Source organism: Perca fluviatilis, chromosome 6 (assembly GCF_010015445.1).
Source record: "Perca fluviatilis chromosome 6, GENO_Pfluv_1.0, whole genome shotgun sequence".
NCBI lineage: Eukaryota > Metazoa > Chordata > Actinopteri > Perciformes > Percidae > Perca > Perca fluviatilis.
In genome coordinates this window covers 18,402,659-18,423,900 of record NC_053117.1, presented here as the reverse complement: position 1 = coordinate 18,423,900, position 21,242 = coordinate 18,402,659, and the positions used below count along the sequence as shown (strand labels likewise).

Sequence of the window (21,242 nt, the reverse complement as noted above, 5' to 3'; positions counted from 1 at the left end):
TTTGTTGTATCTCTTCACGGTGTTGTAGGCTAAGAGAGCAGATGCCAACAGGCAAGTGTTATTTAAATAAACTCCTGGTGTACTTACAAACTTTCCAATCCATCGCTTTATGAGTACATAACCTATTTGTACTACTGTAGAAGTTTGTTATCATTTCAGACATTATTAGCGGGGTTGGTGATGGCGCAGTGGTTATGACACGGGCCTTTGGTGTGGGAGATCAGGGTTCAATTCCCACTGTGATACATGATCCAATGTGCTCCTGAGCAAGACACTTAACCCCTAGTTGCTCCAGAGGCGTGCAACCTCTGACATATATAGCAATTAGAACCAAAACAGTGAAGTTGGGGGCCAAACAGGTAAACGAGTTGAAACTCACAATAATTCTACATAGAGTCCATGGGAACTGGAGATTTGGGTGATAATTCTCTGTACGTTCATCACTAAAAGTGATACCTTTTACGTTTTCATTTTGTCATTTGATGTATTGTTATACAAATATTGACTATAGCAGCTTTAAGGCCATTAAAACAGTCATAAAAACGAATCAGTGCTTACCCACCAAACATTTATTCCTGACACTGTGGACTGGGAGTTAAACAAACAAAAATCTAGATTTTTTTTTGTGGAAGTCACAAAAAATGTTTTAGAGAGGGGGTGATTTTGCAAGAATTTCACTCAGTATTATTTTGTAATTCCTGGCTACGGTCCCGGGTACATGCACGATAATGACTTGACAACGTTCCTTTATTCAAAACTGGGAGACTGTGAGGGGCCACGGTCAGTCTTTACAGTGAGCAAACAAATAGATCGGCAAAGTGAAGTCCTGCTTGTAGTGACATCATTGTCAAGGGGGCAGTTCGGGGATATTGGGTGTAATCTCTTGACTGAACAGGTTTGTGTGTGCATGTCTGTCTGTCTTTCTGGTTGTGTGTCTTTGTCTCAAATAGTGTTTTTGTGTATCTATATTTGTGTGTGTGTGTGTGTGTGTGTGTGTATGTGTGTGTGTGTGTGTGGAGGATTAGCGTGCCTCTCCAGTCCTCTGGCTGTAATCAGACGGGACATTGGCTCCATGACGTCCCACAACCCCCACCACCACCCACTGTGGGAGCGCCTCTATCCCTTTCACCCTTTCATGTGTGTTTGGCTGCCGGTCTTGGGACTTTGTCAGTATGTTAGGAGTTAAAACAATTATTCTTGCTCACATCAGTGTCCTTTTTAAAAGCATTGCTTCCACTGGAGACTGTGACGGGTAAATTAGGGAGACAAAGACATGACGGCCACATGGTGTGGCCAACAAGATATGATGATATGATGTGTGCATGTTTATTTCTTTTAAGGGGATCAGCTATTCTTCAAAACTGGCTCTGAGTTGTTGAACTGGTCTAAAAGCGAGAGTCCAGCACAAGAGGGAAAGATCAGGCAGCTCCATCAGGGTGACGGTTCGAGGGTGGCCAGATAAACAGCCATCACTGATCAAGTTAGTCTGAGCCCTCTGACCCTGGACTACCCTGTCTGCTGTTAGTTTGACCCATAACCTTTCCCTTTGTCTTTTAGATGCAACATGCAGGACAACCCAAGCACACACAAACCCACACCCAACCCCCCCACACGCACACTCCTACTTGGCCTCTTATCCTTGACAGCCCTTATGCTCATATTAAGATCTACTTCAGTGATTTCAGGGCTGTTTCAGCCATAAACTCTCATTTAGGGGGAAATTAGCTTTGAGTCTCAGTCTTGTTTCTATACTGTGCTTAACAACATTAGACCATTCTTGTGGCTTTTAAATAACAACAAGGATGGATAGTATCATTCAAATAAACCTCCACCATCCTACGTTGTTGCACCATATGTAATGGCCAAGCATTCATTGTTTTACATTATTGTACTGCCATTGTGCTGTCCTCTTCGTGCCATACAGTGCTTACAGATACTAATCACAGTTACTTATGGCTTATACCAATCTTTTTCAGCATATGTTAATATACTAATATTAACATATGCTGAAAAAGATTGGTTTGATGCATCCATCAACCAATTTCACAACAATGCCCTCTCAATGTTCAAATCGCACTTGGTCTAAAGAATATCTAAAAACACCTGAACAAGCTTTGGTGCGTTGTTGTCTCAAGTTGGCTGCTGGAAAGCCAGAACCCTTAATCCAAATTTTTGAAACATGAAAACTGCCTAAAGCCAAGCTTTCTCTAGTTCCTGTGGCATACCAGTGTAAAGGTTATTTAATTAACTAGTGCCATGCTAGTCAAGAGGGACTGAGCTGTCGCCTTTTACTGCCACAGAGACGGAGCACCATCAGACCCATAGAGACGAACCATAATCAACTTTACCAATTATACTCCATCTCAGACCACTTATTCCACACAAAATGGCATCACTAATGCTAGACATCACACAAATGCATCTCAGTGTCCTGCAAGAGACTCCAGATACACATTTATAGATTCAAACCAATAGTTCAGGCTGTAATGAAATAAGATTTAAATAAGTCTTTGATGCCTTTTAAAAAAGCTTACTTTACAAGAGATATTGCTTTGCGCAACTGGTTAGCTGCTTTAACATACAATATAGCAGAAACATGAGCCCTCCTTCGCAAGAATCCCAGTGTAGTTGCTATACAAACATTTAGGTCTGCAGGCAAAATATGTGACATTTAAAAATGTAGGTGGTGTCTTGTCTGTGCACACCAGAAAAAAAAACAATGTGTGTGTATGTGGTTGTTTGTGCTCTGCATCTGTTAGAAACCATTTTGGACTAGTAAATTTAGTAAAGATAAGGATGAGAAAAGGAGAATCTGTAGAGGGGTTAGTGTGTGTGTGTGTGTGTGTGTGTTGGGGGATGGGGGGGGCGATAATGATAAGCACCACTTAGGCTCTTTGATCACAAAGGTTCATCAATCTACTGTCCGACCAGTGTGTCTGAGAAAGTCCTCCACTGATGGATTAAGGCCCTTCACACACACACAAACACACACACTCTGTGTTTAATATTACTTTACCACTTTACCCAAAGCTTTATTCTCCCAGCTAACTCCCAGCCATACAGAAGTCATCACAGAGCTCTGTTACTGTACAAGCCAACATGAAGCGATGCAATCCATCTTCAGAGTTGGAGGCCCCTGCATGGGACCTCACTCTTCCCCCCTCCTCATCCTGGCCCGAGTTTGTCTGGAGACGAAGGGTTAAGGAGGAACAGACCCTCTGAAAAGCTGCCTGCTTAACCTCTGACCTTATGGTGTACGAGAGAGAGAGAAAGGAAGGAGAAAAAGAGAAGGAGAGAGAGGGAGGTCTGACAACTGACATTTAACTATGCAATTAAATGTATATACACCGGTTTAGAAGTTTAATGATTTAGCAGCCTTTTCTAAATAAATCTCTGCATGTTACGTCCATTTGTTCTTTCAAAATAAGTGCGCTGTAAACTCTGAGCAGGTGTAAGGTGTAAGAGGTTAACTTTGCTGTGAGAGACACAGAAACATGAGATGTCAAGAGAGAGGAGGGAGGGCGAATGTCAGTTTGGATGGGAGTCTAAGAGAAGAGAAGAGGGGAGGACCACCAACGCACCCCCACCTTTCTTTGTCCTGCATCCTGGCAGACCCCACCCCTCTCTGGGCATCAGTGAGGGGGTCCAGCTGGTGGAGACTGGAGATGCCAAACAAGCTGTCAGAGATAAGAGGAGGCGGACAAGGTATGCACAGCACCCACACCACTCTGGGGGGGTTCATTGCTGAGTGGAAGAGTTAGAGACACAGGGGTCCCTTATACTTGATAAGACAGCATAGCACACACACTTTAAACAATACTCTCAATAGACGTGGTTGAATGAGATCTTTGGACACTTTTGGAACATTTGGGAAAAGGTTCCGGCTGCTGTTATCAGGTCCTTCATATTGATACATGCATTGAAACTGATTAACTGCACCGCACTTAAAAGATTTTCCACTCCGGAGGTGCTGAACGTACTTTAAATAACCCACTGGGAATGTTAATAGTTTGTCTCTGCTGTGTTTGTTGTCTAATCACAAAAGAAGAACACTATATCCAGTTGACTTATGCAAAATTATCTAAAATTCCATCCATTTCTGTATATAAATCTTTATTTCCATAGAACAGAAAATTTTGTTTGTTTATCACAACTATTTATCACCACTTGAAGATGAAGGGTGAAACCAGAAACAAACCTTCAAAGAGAAACAAATATCTCTGAACAATATTGTCTTGTTTCACAAGTTAACAACAAACTAATTTGTAACTTTACAAATCTAGAGTAATAAATACTATAACAAGAACAAGGCTATAAAAAAAAAAAATCTCGGAACACACACACATACTCACACACACAAATCAAATACATATCAAGGAATGATGAGGATTTCCTCTTTACATACTGATGGTTTGTTTTTGTTAGAGCACCTTCTCACATTACTGCATGTAAAACACCTGGGCAGAAATATAAATACTGATTCATTACACTACAATCAACCAAAATCTCAGCTTGCACAGTAAGTGCCAAACATCTTTCTTTACAGTTAGCTAAAAGGAGGAAAGTCATGCGACCCAAATCTGCAGGGAAATGTATTTAACACAATCTTGTCAGTGATTAATGGAGAAATGCTGTTTGGACCTGACAAGGAGCATTTAGATTCAAAATAAAGAGACCAAAAAGATATTTTAACGAGTTGGTGCATCAATATTATCACGTTTACAGCACTGTGATTCTTTATATTTGCTGAGCAATCCTTGCATGTCAAGGATCACCACTGGATGCATGAATAATTCTGAAACAAACAAAAATGGGCCAACACACACACGCACACATGACACATGCTGCGCTCCAGCTCTGAATGGTCAGCTGGGGATAAAAGAGAGGTGCATGTTCATTGGCTGGCTCTCAGTGCAAGGAGAAAGCTGATTGGTCAGCTGGGGGTGACTGAGAGGACAGCGGTGGCAGCTGTGTGACGCTGAGTTGTGCATTTACCCAGAATGCAGTGGAAGCCGTGTTTACAGGTCCTTCAGCCTGTAGCATGGTCTAAACAAACTGTTTATTTCTATGGTGCAGTGCCTGCAGCTACTACTGGCTGTCTCATTGAAAATGCACTCATAGTATCCTTGAGCTGAGCCGACATAGACTTTATACACACACACACACACACACACACACACACACACACACACACACACACACACACACACACACACACACACACACACACACACACACACACACACACACACACACACACACACACACAAACTCATGCCTTTTCTCCTTCACTGAGACTGAGCATGGAGCTGTGCTTTGCTCCACTTTAGAAAAAAAAAGTTTCCCTCAGGCTGCTGTGAGAGCTGAGATTATTTTGGTCAGTAAATATTACTGCCTGTCTGACAGTGTGTCACAATTTACATTGTTCACAATGAAGAATGTGGGATTCATTGAGAGGAAAACAGCCTAGTGCTGTTCACGGCCTGGCCTTAACAGGGCTCACAGTGCAGACAGTTGGATGATACCAGTCTTTGGGTTATGGAAAGGTGATAAGGTACAACTTTGATTGTGCTGCTCAGACTCTTTTTTTCTGACGCTTCATGGATGTCCAAGTACAGTTTTTAACAATCCACTGCTCCATCCAGCACAGGGGAGCAACACGAGGAACAAATGAGACCTCTTCACACAGCATAAAAATCACACTTTTAACAATTATTTTACAAAGTTAAAATCATATTTAGTCCGTATATGGCGCAGCATCTTTCAGAAGTGCAGAAAGAAGGGTCACTGAATTTGAGACGAGGAATCTCTCTTTCGGGTATGTCCTCTGGTTCAGTTAGGAGGCTGCACTCCATTCTGGGACGCCACACCTGATGTGTGTGTGCGTCTCTAGGGTGTGGTAGAGAGGAGGAGACAAGTTGCGCGTGTAGCGAGGATACTCTCTGAGCGGAGAGCTGAGCTGCCTGCTTTGAATGTTTTGGGAGCTTTGGGATGGAGGTCCAGAGCTCTGGCTCTGATAGGGGTCGTAGTCGATGTGTTCTCCCAGCGGCGGAGAGTTCTGGTGGGCTATAGCGCTGAGTCGAGAGCCCTGAGGGCTGGAGCTGTAGGGAGGATGAGGGGTGTAAGGTGGATAGGGTTTCATGGGGGTCATGGCAGAGGGGAGTGGGCAGGTGTATGACCAGGATGTACAGTTGAGTTCATCCAGTCTGGGCTCAGAGCTGGCAAACATGCACGCCTGACGCTGCACCATGTCTGAGCTGTAGGGGGAGTCAGTGAGTGGGATGTCGGACAGACCAGGTGGAGGGGGAGGATAGGAGGAGGGGTGATAGTAAGACTCGCCCTCACTTGGAGAGCTACTGGTGAAGGGTTTCTTGTACGGGTGCTGGTGGTTTCCTGAAGAGCAGTTCTCCTCCACTAAAGAGAGAGACAGACAAAGAGAAGATATTGTGTTTATTTTTCATTTAGCATTAATGTCAAGTGAGAACTGGGAAAGTTTCAGATCAGAATTTTCGACCTCAAACATCAGACAGTTCAAGAAAACAAACAAATAATGCCAGAGTTAAAGTGCAGTTTTTTGCCAGAAGAAAAGGGCCACGTTTTATCCCATTAACTATTAGTAGTAGTAGGCTATCTACCTAAATGTGTCCAAATCACAGTGTATCAAAAACCTTCAAGTTTACTTATTCTTTGATCAGATAGTTTCTGATTTCAATCATAATTTTACCAATGAAAGAAGACAGTATTTTATTTGGGCAAACTGCTTATTTGGCTCCTTGAGTTTAGAGTTTTTTCAAGCCAAACGCTTGAAAAAGGGTCATGTAAAAGAAAAAAGGTTTATACTTTCCTACCAATAAGTTATTGAAAATATATGTATTTGTTCTTGATGCATACAGTAAACATAGAGTAGCCTAGTATCAGTATTGCAATAATACATTTAAAACCATACCCAGTCCTATTAACTACAAAGTATATAGGCTACCGGTATACTTATCATCAATGCAGACCATTCTGTAAAGTAGCATATTCCAGATTTAAAAGGCCTTTTGCATTCTTCTCTAGCACAGTCTGATTTTCTTTTAGCTGTTGATCAATATGTCTGAATTAACCGTATAAATGACCAGACATGAGAATAACTTCTTTATTCATTCATTCAGCTGCTACCTTATTAAATCTGATGCCAGTAACAGCCCAGCAGTAATTGCATAACTAAGAGGATGCTGTGACTTGGCTGTAATGTAACTGATTAACATAAAGATTACCAAATAAATATTCAATGATAGCCAGCAGTAACAGAATGTATGTATATTTGCACTCAATGGGCAGAAAAAAAGTTAAAAACACTGGACTGGTCCTTTAACCGTCACATTTTGCAAGTAACCTGCAACAGAAACGTATTATGACATTCACACAATGCTGTTTAATTTATAAAATAATAATAATTTGGCACAGAACCACAAGTTGGAGAAATGACCAGTTTTAGGGTCGCTAAAATGGAATAAGGAAACATTGGGTTGATATGTGAAGTGAGAAAAATACACAATTATTGCCACTATTACATAACATATTACAATAATTAAATGAAAAATAAATAGGTCATAGCTGCACTCCTGTGACAGGGAGTTAACTCAGGGCATTGCTTTTTGTTTTTACATCTTGAGATAGGCAATCATTTTCTTCTTACACAGTGTACTGAGGGCAGAGACACACAGCTTCCTCCTACCTTTCCTCTTGGTGCAGTGGTAGACTTGTGGCTGTTGGCCGTGCTGCAGGTGGAAGAGTGAGTTGGGGGGGCCGCCCGTCTCAACGCGCCGCGGGCGCGCTGCGGTGGGCAAGCCGTTCTCACAGCTCTGCGGTGGAGGGACGGCGGGGCTTCGCGGCTTCGACGCCGCGTTACCGCCCCCCACTGAAGGGACTCCCGGTGGAGCAGGCTCTCTGACGGACAGTACTGCGAGGGACCACAGGGTAGTCCTTACTGAAACAGAGAGGTGGAGGTCGGTTGAGAATTACAGCAGAAGCAACAATTTGCATCTAATGTTATGGACTCAGGTGTGCTGCACAACACAACCTCTCCTGTCTCTGTACAGGTATTTCTGTTACATTCATTTCTGCCTGGTTGTATTGTGTGTGTGCTTTTTTTTTTTCTCCCTTTCCTTTCAAGTCTACTTAGCTGTCCCCATCCTTTCAGCTCTGATCTCTCTCTGTACACACTGCCCTATTGGTGAACTCTGTGGTATGTAGGGGACAGCGGGCCACATCTCCCTGACCCTCGCTGAGACAGTGACACACACTCATGCACACACATGCTTGACGCACGCACGCACGCACACACACACACACACACACACACACACACACACACACACACACACACACACACACACACACACACACACACACACAGAGTCCTGTTGTTGTGAGATAATACGGCGTGCTAAAAATAAACATCCATCCGTGTGTCACTTCAGATAGACTCTCCTCTGCTCTCCACCAACCACAGCAGCACAATAACACAGGGGTGGTGCTGCAGCACCCCTGTGTTATTGTTACACTGCAGCATGTAATACCAACCTCTCTTCCTCCTCCTCCCTTCTCTTTCCCCCCCCCTCTTCCCCCTGCCCTCCTCTCAGCAACAGGCTCTCCCATTGGCTTATTAAAATATCTTAACTGCCTGCCAAAGTGCTTGAATGGAGATTAGTTTAACATGCAAACAGACACCATGTAGGGCCATCAGCTGATCCGTAGTGACAGTCTAATAGACCAGCGGCAACGTGATCTTATCTATCTATCAATGCAAGAACTGACGCCCGGTGTGTCATGTTTGTGCTGCACGCTCTGGTCCAGGTTTTAGGCTAAGATCAACCTTTAGGTGACAATGGCACACACACACACACACACACACACACACACACACACACACACACACACACACACCACACACACACACACACACATCTTAGACCATATGTACCCCATCATAACAATCCTCAGTGAAAAGAATGGATTGGATTATTTCTTATGAATACTGACAAGCACGTAGATACTGGAAACACGCACACACTCATGCACAAACGCAGGCATCAACAAAGCTGCACTCACCCTTGTAGCTTGGCCATGCGGTGCAGCTCATTGTCGTCGCTGCCTCTGAAGCCCTTAGCAAAAGGATTATTCTCTATCTTCAGCTGTGTAATCTGAGCACAAAACATAGAAAAGCTCAGACACGAGCATTACACCACAAGAGGTGCCCAAACAGGCCCAAACAAACACAGTTTCATTCAAGTATAGACACACAAAGGCACTTTCAGTTTTTAAATCATTCTTTTCATTGACTGAAAGTCAACAGTTCACTATTAGTGAGAGGCCCTGCAGATGTTAAAAGCAGCGCTGCTGAAGCTGTGCATGGCCAACATTCCTCAGCCGCTGACGTTTCTAACGGAGCGGACAGTGTCCTCGCCAGCTGACACAGAATAAACTGTTTACCCAAACAGTCGCCAGGTTTAAGGATTTCAGGCCAAAGCTTTTAGAGGTCCAAAGCCGCGAGCTTTGATGTTTAAGTCTTCAAACCTTTCTCAGTGATGTCATGGAGGGAAACTATTGCACAGTGTGTCCATCACACAGCAGCCAAGTGGACTGGAGATCTGACACGAGCTCAGGTCCAAACAAACTTTGAAGTGCCGATAATACTGATAGCCTCCAGCAAACTACTGGCTCAAATGTTCTACACACGAAGGTTGGAATTAATAGTGGGATTTCAATAGTACTTTTTATTGAATGTACGATTGAAATATAAAGTTTAAGATTTTCTTTTACACATTCAATTACACATCTGTAATAGCTCAGAAAAGTGAAAATAATTTTCTAATACTCAAAAGCAATTCAATGGTCACTTTGTCTACTACTACTTCTGCTACTGCCGCTAATAATAGTAATACTACAAATTAGTAGTAGTAAAATACAAACTATGAATTTATTACATTACACTTAAGTATTTATATAGCCTTCATAAAGACATTTTGATAAAATAGACAGTTTCAACAATTACATTTAACTACTATTAACAACTATTACCAATAAGTTTATACATAAAAATATGAATAACTTTTTTTTTTTTTTACTTTTTTATAAACTAAAAACTGTATCTACTATTCTAAATAAATGAATGTGATTACGTAATGGATGAAATACTTGTTTTATACAATAAATAAAAGAACACCATATTGAAGCTGAAGATAAAAGTGTGCAAAATGAAGACCTCTCCTTTTTTAAGTACTAACAAGGTATATTATCTAAAAATTATAGGTGAAATGTATTTATTTATGTTATTAATGTTTTGTTAAGAAATGTGATCAAATCAAAGTTATCTTTTGAAAACTTAACCAGCAAAGCAGCTTTAGCAATCTGTCTTTCTAGGAGACTTCAAGAAAATGGGATCACCCAGGATCAAGGGAAAGAAACAGATCATTACCGACTAACACTCACTCTCACACATGCTCAAACACACACACACACACACACACACACACACACACACACACACACACACACAGATAACTTATTTTCGGACATATTTACAAATACTGAGTAAGGGCCACATAAACAAAGAAGAATCCAAATTGACTTTCTGGATACAAAATACAGACAGTAATACAAACAAAGAAAAAGTGTGCATGTGAGTGTGTGTGTGTGTGTGTGTGTGTGTGTGTGTGTGTGTGTGTGTGTGTGTGTGTGTGTGTGTGTGTGTGTGTGTGTGTGTGTGAATGTGTGGGAGAGACAGAAGTTTGTGTGGTCAGTGACCAAAGGCAAATCTTTATACACTCATCTAAATAGTCACAAATTTAACAGTAGAACAGATCTAATTTGCACACATAGGACTTTGAGATTCATAATTAATAGGTTAATTAGGAGGTAGCCTTCAGCCTTTTAAAAAAAGCACCAAGTAATGTCTAAATATGACTTTTTGTATTGTATGCTATTTTTTAGAACTTGCAATCACTGTATTAGTTTTACCCATAAAAGAGATTTAGGTGGCAGTGCACCTTTCTAAAATGTGGAGTTTTACAGTAGTTCCTATATTTGAACAGTAAAGCGTACCTTGTGGTTCTGGTAGGACGTCACAGCAATGAAGGCCGTCTCAGGGAAGACGTGGGTGCAGAAAGCGGTGTTTTTTGAGCCAAAGCCGTTGTTCTCGTCCGCCTTGACAATATGGAGGCGAGGCTGGTATTTGTGCATGGAGTTGAGTATTATCTGCACAGCGATAGAGGAGATTGAGGAGGTGAGATTGACAGACCTGTCATGTTTCCCACCAGCAGATGCTGGGACCTGGACTGGAGGCCAGTTGGAGCCTAAACCCAACTCATGTCAAGGTACCCAGATTTCTTGGAAGACATTCATCTTTATGACAGATTTTCATTCACATCAGTAAGATCAAACTGATCTCCCCCATGAACAGACAATGTATTTTGTTATAGCCAGGATTAAAAAATATATATAGATTGATGTCATAGTTTCTGCATGAATGTAATAAACAAAATGTGCCGCTTCAGATGTGTAGCATACAGGTAAATGATTTATGTTGATATTTGTTTTGCTTTTTATCTTCATGTCAATGAAAACCCATGCATGGAACCAAGGATATGTAGCCACCTTAAAACTAAATGATTAGTGAAGCAAATTGTACACACAGTTAACTTAATTTCGCCCGTGCCCATTTCCTTTCAACCACAACGAAATAAAACATGGTTATGTAGTAGACTCCTAGTGATGTGACAGATTGGTAGGCCTACATTTTAACATACAATTCGATGGAATCACTGATGATTAACCTGGCAGACTAATTCAAATGGTTTTCGGTGAAATTAAGAGTTACTGAAAGTTGTATGAGGTCACACTCGGTGACCACTTCAGCCCCAATCTTAAGTATTTCCCACGACACTGCAACCCCACAAGGGGTTTTATTTTTTATTTATCTTTTTAAATTGGATCACGGCCCTCTGTGCATGCGCACGCACGGTCGCGAGCACGTTTGTTTATCCAGGAGGGCTCAGTTTAATCGCAGTGACGTGTCCACCGGTGACGCGCATTAGCTAATGGGCGTAAGAGTCATTGAAATCATTTCCTCTAATTTAACTAGCCTGAAAAGATTGTTTCTGCGCTCGCGCAAAAACAATCCGTGCTCACCTTCTCTCGCGCTGTAGCCTACACCATACATCCTCGTGAAATAGGTGTATCTAGACTCTGACTGGAAGTATAGGCGTATAGGTAACTGGAGCAATAAAGGCTGGGCATGGCGGGAATGAGTCTCTCTGTTGAGTCTGAAGTGTGGCCGCTCTGCCCTCGTGCTGATTGGTGTTGTGTTATGATGTCTGCTGAGTTATTCACGAGAGTGAGCTACATGTGGCTATGCCTGCCTGCCTGCCTAACTGGACCTGTAGTTTGTCTGATAGCTTAAATCAAAAACATCACTCATGGTTGATTATTTAAAATGCATATTATATGGCTTTTTAATATGACCAATACAACATTTTTATTGGTAATTGTAGGCCTTTGTCTGTTGGTGTCTTTTTAAATGACGTTTTATTAGGCCCATATTAGTCTCGCATTGCCAGGCCTAGGACTTTATGGACTAAAAGTACAGGTCCAGCCATTCAAAGGGCAAACAAATATATGTTTTAAATCCAAGCAGACCAAGAACATGTTTCCTTGTTCAAAAGAAATACTCCACATTAGCTAAATACTATTAAGAAGACAGACTCACATGTCCGAAGGGGTCCAGGTGGTTGTTGGTGAGTTTGAGCTTCTGAAAGGAGATGAGCTGGCGGCTCCAGTGAGCCCCGGTGGCGGGAGAGTCCGGATGGACGTAGAGCCTCCCGGGCATCGCGGGCTCTGCCTTCCCCGTTACCGACCTTTACAGCAGAGGAAATGCAACAGATCAGAAAACGGTCAGACATTGACACTTAGTGGGTCACAGTGGCTCGTCTGACCAGCCTACAGTTCTGTCCGGCGCCCCGTGGCGCAGGAGGCCTGCACTGCCGCCGGCTGCAGAATGCCTGGTGCTTTAATTAGACAAACAAAAAATGCACCTTGTTTAGTTAAAGTTTACACAGATATCCACATCTGGACCTTAGCTTGGTCGACCTAAATTATTTCGGTCTTACAAAGTTGCATAAGTGTCTGTTAGGCTGTTATGTGCCAAAGTATGTTGTTAGGCGCGTGCGAGAAAAACATGCTGAAAAAAATAAATAAAGAAATAAAAAAATGCAAGGACCATAAACATCCAAGAACATTTTAACCATCTAATCTGTGAAGGATTGGACTATTTTCTCGCTTTTTAACAGCAGCTGATGAGCAGACAGGGCAAACCTATTTGAGAAGTGTTTGAATTTTTTATCAATGTAGCCTTAAACGTTTGCAGGTGAGTTTCTCATTATGTTTACATCTGGCGTTTTCTAGGTCATACTAAATAATTAGTGGGCGATGTGATCAATAAAGCCAAAGAATAAAGGCCTTTAATAAATATTAGCCATGTAGCCTATGTCGTTGTGATTAAAGGTCAAATGACTTGACCTTGCAAAAAAAAAGAAGTAAGTTGATGGGATCAATCACCCACTCCCACACAAAATCTTTAAAAAGGTTTTCTATTAAAAATGCCTAAAGGCCATATCGTATCTCTATAAACACCGCTCGCCTCCATTACGCATGGGACTTTGTGTCACGGTACTCGTGCTTCCGGCCCCTTACATTGTGGAACCGTGTGCCTGATGCTCTGAAGAGGCAAAGCATTGACGGATCTCACTATAGAGTCGGATTTCCCCCCCAGCACAACAAACCCGATTTAATCCGGTCTGTGCCGTCTGTCCGCCCGGTGAACCCTTCATACTCATCATATTTAACCGGCGGGCAGACACACAGGGAATTAGGCCATCCCAGTCTGCAAGAAAGACACGACCTTTAGAGGCATGGGAAGGAGTGGAGGGTAAAACCACAACAGCTTGATTTCTTTTTACAGAGGTTTTAGGCTGAGGTTTCTAATGTTGAATTCATAGGGGGCCTAATAACGAAAAAGTAAGGAAAGAAAATTTTCGGGGGAATTTTTTTTCTCTCTCCAAAAGTATAGGAATATGCTATTCTTTTTTATTTATTTATTTAAAATAGTGGTGGTTGTGTTATCGTTTATTCACCATTTACTCTGTAAACGATGTTTAAAATGTTACATATTAATAATCAATAGGGTCTATCATGGGAAAGCTGACCTGTGCACTGGGACACTGGGGATTGATACTTATTCGATACTTTTTTTTTGGTGTGGGGTAATTTAAGTTTGGATTTCGTCCATTGCACACGTATACATGTTGCTAAACGAACCATTTGTTGTCTGCAAATTTGTAGCGGTGGTCGTCCCCGGGCACAATGTCCATCAGGAGTATGTACTTGGTTTTTGGGTTGAGTCCTGTAACCTTCACCTTGTAACTGGGGAACATCCTCCTACAAAGAGCACATTCAGAAAAAAAAAAATCAATATTCCCTTTCAAACACAGACATATTTAGATTCCAAAAAATACCTGAAGTTATAATAAACTAAACAGCCAGTCTCCTCTGAGACAACGTCCCCTGAGGCCTGGCGACGACGCAGGCTACATGTTGGTCCCAGAAGTATTGAAACAGACATGCGGCTCATAAAAATCTATCTCTTTCATTCAACCACAGCGTTTTAGTAAAGACTTGGCTTAATAATATTAATAATATGGCTTAATTGATAAATCAAATATTCCAAAAAAAAAAAAAAACTATTATAAAACTATAATCAACACATAATTTATTCTTCCTCCGAAGAGCTTACCTCCCAGCCTTGGTGATGATCATTTCTGTTCCCACTTCATCAAACTTGGTCCAAAGTTCTCTGTCGTGGAGGAAAACTTTGATTCCCTCCATCCCCTGCAGCAAAAAATATAAACAGTGCTCACAACAACTAACGAGGAAGTCTTCTGGAAGTGAAATTAAAGCATTATGCCTATAGCATACATATAATTGTATTCAAATAATGAGAGGTTTATGAAATAAACCTAATCCACGGTAAATTATTGAGGTGAATATTTAGTCTACAGTTTTGCGGTCCAGGATACTTCAAACTTCTGGATAGCTGAATAATGATAATGATGATAATGAATATTTACATTCTGATCCGTAGTACAGGCTGATACCTGCTGGCTGGACGCTGTCTGCGGGGAAACTGGTGAGTTTAATGTGTAGCTGGGATGTTCCTGTTTGGTCTCTTTTGGGGAATCCATGCAGTCAGAGTCCGGACGCTCTGCAAGGCCGAACTGGTCCCCTCCGTTTGCCATGTCCCACTGACACACACACACACACACACACACACACACACACACACACACACACACACACACACACACACACACACACACACACACACACACACACATACAAAGGTTAGTATCAAACAAAGGTTGTGGTGTAATTCAATCAAGGCAAATTGAGGTCAGTCTCAACTTAATTTAGATCTGATTACAAAAAAATAGCCTATTTATTCTAGCCTATTTATGAGGAACTGATTTTGTTAAAAGATACACAAAGAGGCGGTTAACGTTGGCTTCTATAAGCACTTTGTTATTGTGGTGAAAATCCACAAACAACGTTTGGTCCACTCTTTGCAAAATAGCATAGGCTAAAGATAATGACTTACATTACGTTACATTACACTGACTTACACTGTAATAACTTAATCACAAACGTCCACTTAAAATAAGATTAAATGTGCATGAACATTGTTTTTTAAAATGGTGACATTGATCATGCATATTTATTTGGTATTACCAATCCAGATGTCAGAGTGTATTATAACTACAGTGGTAGGCTAGTATAACTTGCATTAATATTCATATTTTGTATGTCAACTTTAATGCATGACAATAACTGGAGCTTGAAGTTCCACAGTGTGTTAAGAACTGAATTATGTCAAACTACAGCAGTGCTGTTTAAAAATGGAAGTGCATATCACTGACATAAAATAAGATAATCACAGTCTGTGTCCGAACGGTGTGTGTGTGTCTCTGTGTGTGCTTGGATGTGTGTTTAATTTTGGATGGTCTCCCCGCGAGGGCCTTTACCTCAAATGCACTGCTCTGCTCTCCATGCACAAAACACGCTCATCCTGCTCCTGCGCGCTCTGCAGCCTGCTCGTGTTTTTTTTTTTTTGCTTGCTTGGATTTCCACCAGATTATTAAAAAAAAAAAATCAACTGTCCAAATGTTGCGGTTTCGATTCTCAAAAATCCACCATATTCCCGGTGCAGCTCCGAAATATCATCGGGTTGTTTCTCGCTCCGCTGTCCGCCTCCCTGCGCGCAGACCGCGGCTTGTCCGCTCCGCTGCCTCCCCGTCACCGCCAACTGCAGAGGCTGAGATCCGTTCAAAACGGATGTAATCTCTTCTTCATAATATCGCTCCTCTCTACATTGCCCTCGCGGACTCAGCGGCAGCCCTGATCTGAACCCAACTCATCAGATCTTTCATTACAAATGGAGTCAAGTCCGCCTCAGACACTTTGCCCTCCCCCTTCTGCCTTCCCTGCGCTCCCATAGGTCTGCACAGTGCATCGGTATCTGCAGCCCAAATCACGGCTGTGACACCGGCCAATCAGACACACACACACAAAAAACACGCGCGCGGGCGGGAGCGCGCGCACACACACACACACACACACACACACACACACACACACACACACACGCACGCACACACACACACAAACGGTTGAGGATAATTTAGTTTTCAAAAGCATTTTAATAAATTCTCACAGTGTCACTGAGAATGAATCCTTTATACAGCCTGCTCATTGGATTTTACACCACACAAAAAAATGGATTATCCATCTAACTGTCCTGATTGATCAGATAAACTTGTTATTGTTAAAGTCAGAGAAAGTGGGAACATTTTACTGTTTCTGTAAACCTTCTGACCATTGCTGTGAGATGAAGATGACTAGGCCACATTCAATGACAGTGCCCTGTAGGCTATATGTAACTTGCTAACTACAACACACCCAAATGTGATGAGGATTTGGTTGGTGCATGTCCTGAAATCAAAACCACAGGTCTACTCTCGCATAAAAGACACACACATATTATCTCATAGTATTATGAATACGTGAGGCCTATATCAACAGCAGCAGCAGTAGCAGCAGCAGCAGCAGCAGCGGGTTGACGCGAGCGCGCATGATTTTGATTGGATTACTGTAGATCCTGATAGCCAGAGGCATCCAGAGTTTAAAGTTGAAGGGGTCACTGCGAGGTCAACATGCTGAATCTCTCGACGCTCACCCATCTCTACCGATTTTCTAGCGCTGTGTCCTCGCGTTTCTCCTGCACTCAATCCAGCCTAACCACAGTCCATATTTATTCAGAGTGTCTGTGGACAGATTTATTTAACCATTCTCTGGTTAATTTGTATTTCATTTCGTACACGAAAGGTACATTATAAATACTGTGTCAAAAAGAAATTAAATGTTATAGCCTGCTGGGGATTCTCGTGCATTTATAAATGTGCAGCGTTTTGCGCATTCTGCCTATCTTTTGTTTCAAAAATCATCCATTACTGCAGCTCATACCGTGTTTAAATATCGAATTCCCCGGTGATAGACCTCCGGTTACCGGCAGTTCGTAGTACAGCCCAAGCATAAGCGTGAGTGGGAGAGACTGGATCTGTGCCCTGTGTGTGTGTGTGTGTGTGTGTGTGTGTGTGTGCGCTCTGTGTGTGTGCCCTATGTGTGCACTGTGTGTGTGTGTGTGTGTGTGTGTGTGTGTGTGTGTGTGTGTGTGTGTGTGTGTGTGAGAGAGAAAGAGAGAGTGTGTGCCCATCAAGTTTTCGATTTGCTCTGATATCAATAAGCTTATCAATTTACACAGACACTCGCTGACGCACGCGGTGGCGTTTCCCGTTTTTAAGATGATGTAGGCCTAGGCCTAGCTCACACACGCGGTGTTTGAAAGTTAAAAGTGCGATTCAAAATACACGATTTAGCCTACTGTTCTTCTACTGATGGTGAGTGTATAATAATAAAGTCGAATTTCAGCAACAAGCAACAAATCTTAACTTTGCTGAAACGAATTTTTATGACTAATTTTAAAAGGCAGCTAAAATAACAATTAGTAGCTAGTTTCACTAATGTCGATTATCAGACCATACCTAGACATATTACTGTGTTGCTGCCAGTTTAGAAGGATTACCCTGAAATACGGATATCACATTCATTCTAATTGTTTACAACAGGTCAATGATTTGACTTTGCAAGCATGAAGAGAAATAAACAGACGTGGCAAATCAAAATGCAGACCTAAATATTGTTTTATATATAAAGAAAGACTACTTTGTAATAAAACATTTTTTTTAATTACATGATAAAGCAAATTAAACAAATCCAAGATTAATGATCATAAATGGCTTTGTTTGATCTTTTCTTGACTCTGAAGTTACATCCAGAATACGTTGAAAACGTTGACTCATATTAGCCCCTAGGTTTTTTTTATTATTATTATTATTATTATTATTATTAATACTACTAATAATAATAATAATGATAATAATAATATTTAACAGACGAAAAATGTTGCCACAGGGTATAGGCTAGTTACTGTATCCTGTAAAATAAAAATTATGTTTTTTTAATCTAAAAACAAAATGTTATTGAGGAAAAACACTTTTTAGTCCAAATGAGTGATTTGGAAAAACTCACTCGTCTGTTTATTGTGCCTTCAACCACAGAGTGTGACAGATATGTTTCTGCAATCTGTTAATTCAGTTTGAAAATCAAAATATTGTCGTGTGTTCTTGAAAGTTATCAAAAGATCAAATACAATATTTCCGAAAAGTTCTGTGACACTTCCTCCGTTGCAAGTTACAATTACACAATCTAATAATATTAATAATGATAATGAAATATAATAAATAATAAAATAGCCTAGATGCTCCTGACCTGATTCATTCGGTCGTCTTTTACAAACGCACATTTTTAATTTGGCAATCAAAAACACAAATTCATCAATTTTGTGGCCAGGCTATAAAACGTTTCGAATTTGTCCAAACTCTATTCTGCTTAATAATAACACAATATATTGACAAAAACGACTAATTACGTAAGTTTTTGAAAAATCTGTTTTGGTAACGATTCAGGTATACACCGCCTTAGTATGCAAATAATCAACCCAGTGTTAATAAATCATACAAACTTTAGTTGTAGTTAAAATAATTCTTCCATACAACTTTTAAATCATTTTCTTATGTATCAGAAACCTGATCTTAAATGTTTCATTATCTTTATATCTGATATACTTTATTTATATATATATATATATATATATATATATATATATATATATATATATATATATATATATATGTATTGGCCTGTATAAATCCCCTTTCCAAGATGAAATAAATATTGAAAAAAAAAAAAAAACATTTTTACAGTAGCATCCTAATATTGGGCATGACGCTAACACTCTGTGCTATATACACCACAGGTTAAGGTTAGTGTTACATTTACTTAGCACCATTTATTTTGTCATTTAAATCTTTAAAAATTCTGTAATTTTTTCAAACTGGGCATTGCCTTTTGTATTATAACTCTTCACATTGACTTAAATCCATCAGTTGGTTGGTCTATGCCAAAGAAAAGTGAGAGGCGAAGGTTTCAATAATACCTTAAATGAGGTGGTGGTGGTGGCTGGAAGGCTCATTATTGTCCCATCCTGGCTTCAGCTGACTGGATCCTCTGTTCTCTGTCTGGAGGAAGTGGTGACGGGGTCCCAGACCTCCTGCACTCAGCAGGTCTGTCTCACACACCTCCAGCTCGGCCAGAGTGAGTGTGTGCGTGTGTGTGTGGCATTAGAGGGCAAGGTCAACCCATTTCTCTGCAAACAATCACATCACACAGGGCAAAATACATTCCAACCCCCACCCCCAACCTCCAGTTTGTAAGGTGGTCTGATGTGGGAACAGAGGAGGGTGGGGGTTTGGCAGCGGTCCAGACGGGGCCTCCGAGTCCAGATGAAGGAAAAGCTGTTCCACATTAATATGACTTCATAATACACATGTTAGGGAGACTCTGCTTTCTGCACAGGCTTAGTTAAATGTTACGCCCTTCTTTAAAGTCAGTGTAATCTGTAAATGTGCCTTCAGATCAGATCACTTGGTGGTTTAGTGGCAAGTGAAGAGGTTTAGATATCACACATCAGCGGTCAATGTTACTCAGAGACCTCTAGAAACCCAACATACAAAACAAGCCCTAATCTTTAGTCATTACTTCTGGTAGTTTACACTTAAAAGTAGTAGTTATTGGCTCAAGTGTTGTGACCATACACTGTGAGTTGTCACTTAAAATTATGAGCTGTATTACAGCAATATTCTTCTTCTAAACATTCAACACACTGATCAAATCCATTTACATGTAATTGTAGCTTATTGATATGCATGGGTCAACTCTCCAGAGACCTTGAAAAACTCTTTAAAAAGTGACTCAATCACCATTATGGCTCCAATCAAAGCGCTTTTTGTCCGGTTCGGGACATTTTTTCTCCCATGTTTCACAAATAGCCACAGTGTCTAGCTGTAGCATTCATTGTGCTTTCATTGATAGATAGATATACAGATAGATAGATAGATAGATAGATAGATAGATAGATAGATAGATAGATAGATAGATAGATAGATAGATAGATAGATAGTCTAGCCACCAGAACTACTACAGAGAGCTGTGATTTTACAACAACTGAACAACTGACACTAAATTCTCTAGACTATTGAATAAACAATAGTAAAAAAATAACAAAAGAAACTAAACTTCTTATTTGTAGCTAACTAGGGATATTTTTTTGGTTAAATAGTCAAGAGTTTTCATTCTGATATAACAAAGTTAATACATGTTTATTTACTCTACACTTCTTTTCTCTGATCTGTGCCCTCAATTGTATTATCATTGGAACTTTTATTTTGAAGGGGACATACAACACAGGGAACTATTGTACTTTGTTATTGTTTAGCAGCTGGCTTGTTATCCACAATTCATAATCATGCGTAATCAAACTTATATTATGATAGATATTAAAAGGCATCTATGAATACTTTTCTGGTGTTTTAAAGTGACAGTCAGAGAGCGAGCAGAACTGCTTTATGAGCTTGTAGCATCTTCAGCTGCATGCAGGCTGATACTAAATAATGTGGTGAATGAAGTATGAT

The 21,242-nt window shown here is 40.8% G+C and overlaps 1 protein-coding gene across 1 annotated transcript; it reads right to left on the bottom strand.

Annotated features, from left to right (window-relative positions):
• Positions 1–4,686: 4,686 nt before the first annotated feature.
• On the bottom strand, positions 4,687–16,553 carry tbx5b (T-box transcription factor 5b). The gene is given in 10 exon segments (XM_039804356.1): positions 4,687–6,414; positions 7,721–7,899; positions 7,901–7,972; positions 9,097–9,188; positions 11,089–11,241; positions 12,752–12,899; positions 14,359–14,478; positions 14,834–14,928; positions 15,168–15,341; positions 16,119–16,553. Coding segments are annotated over 9 exon segments (1,605 nt in total). The 5' UTR covers positions 15,336–15,341; positions 16,119–16,553; the 3' UTR covers positions 4,687–5,836.
• Positions 16,554–21,242: the final 4,689 nt, after the last annotated feature.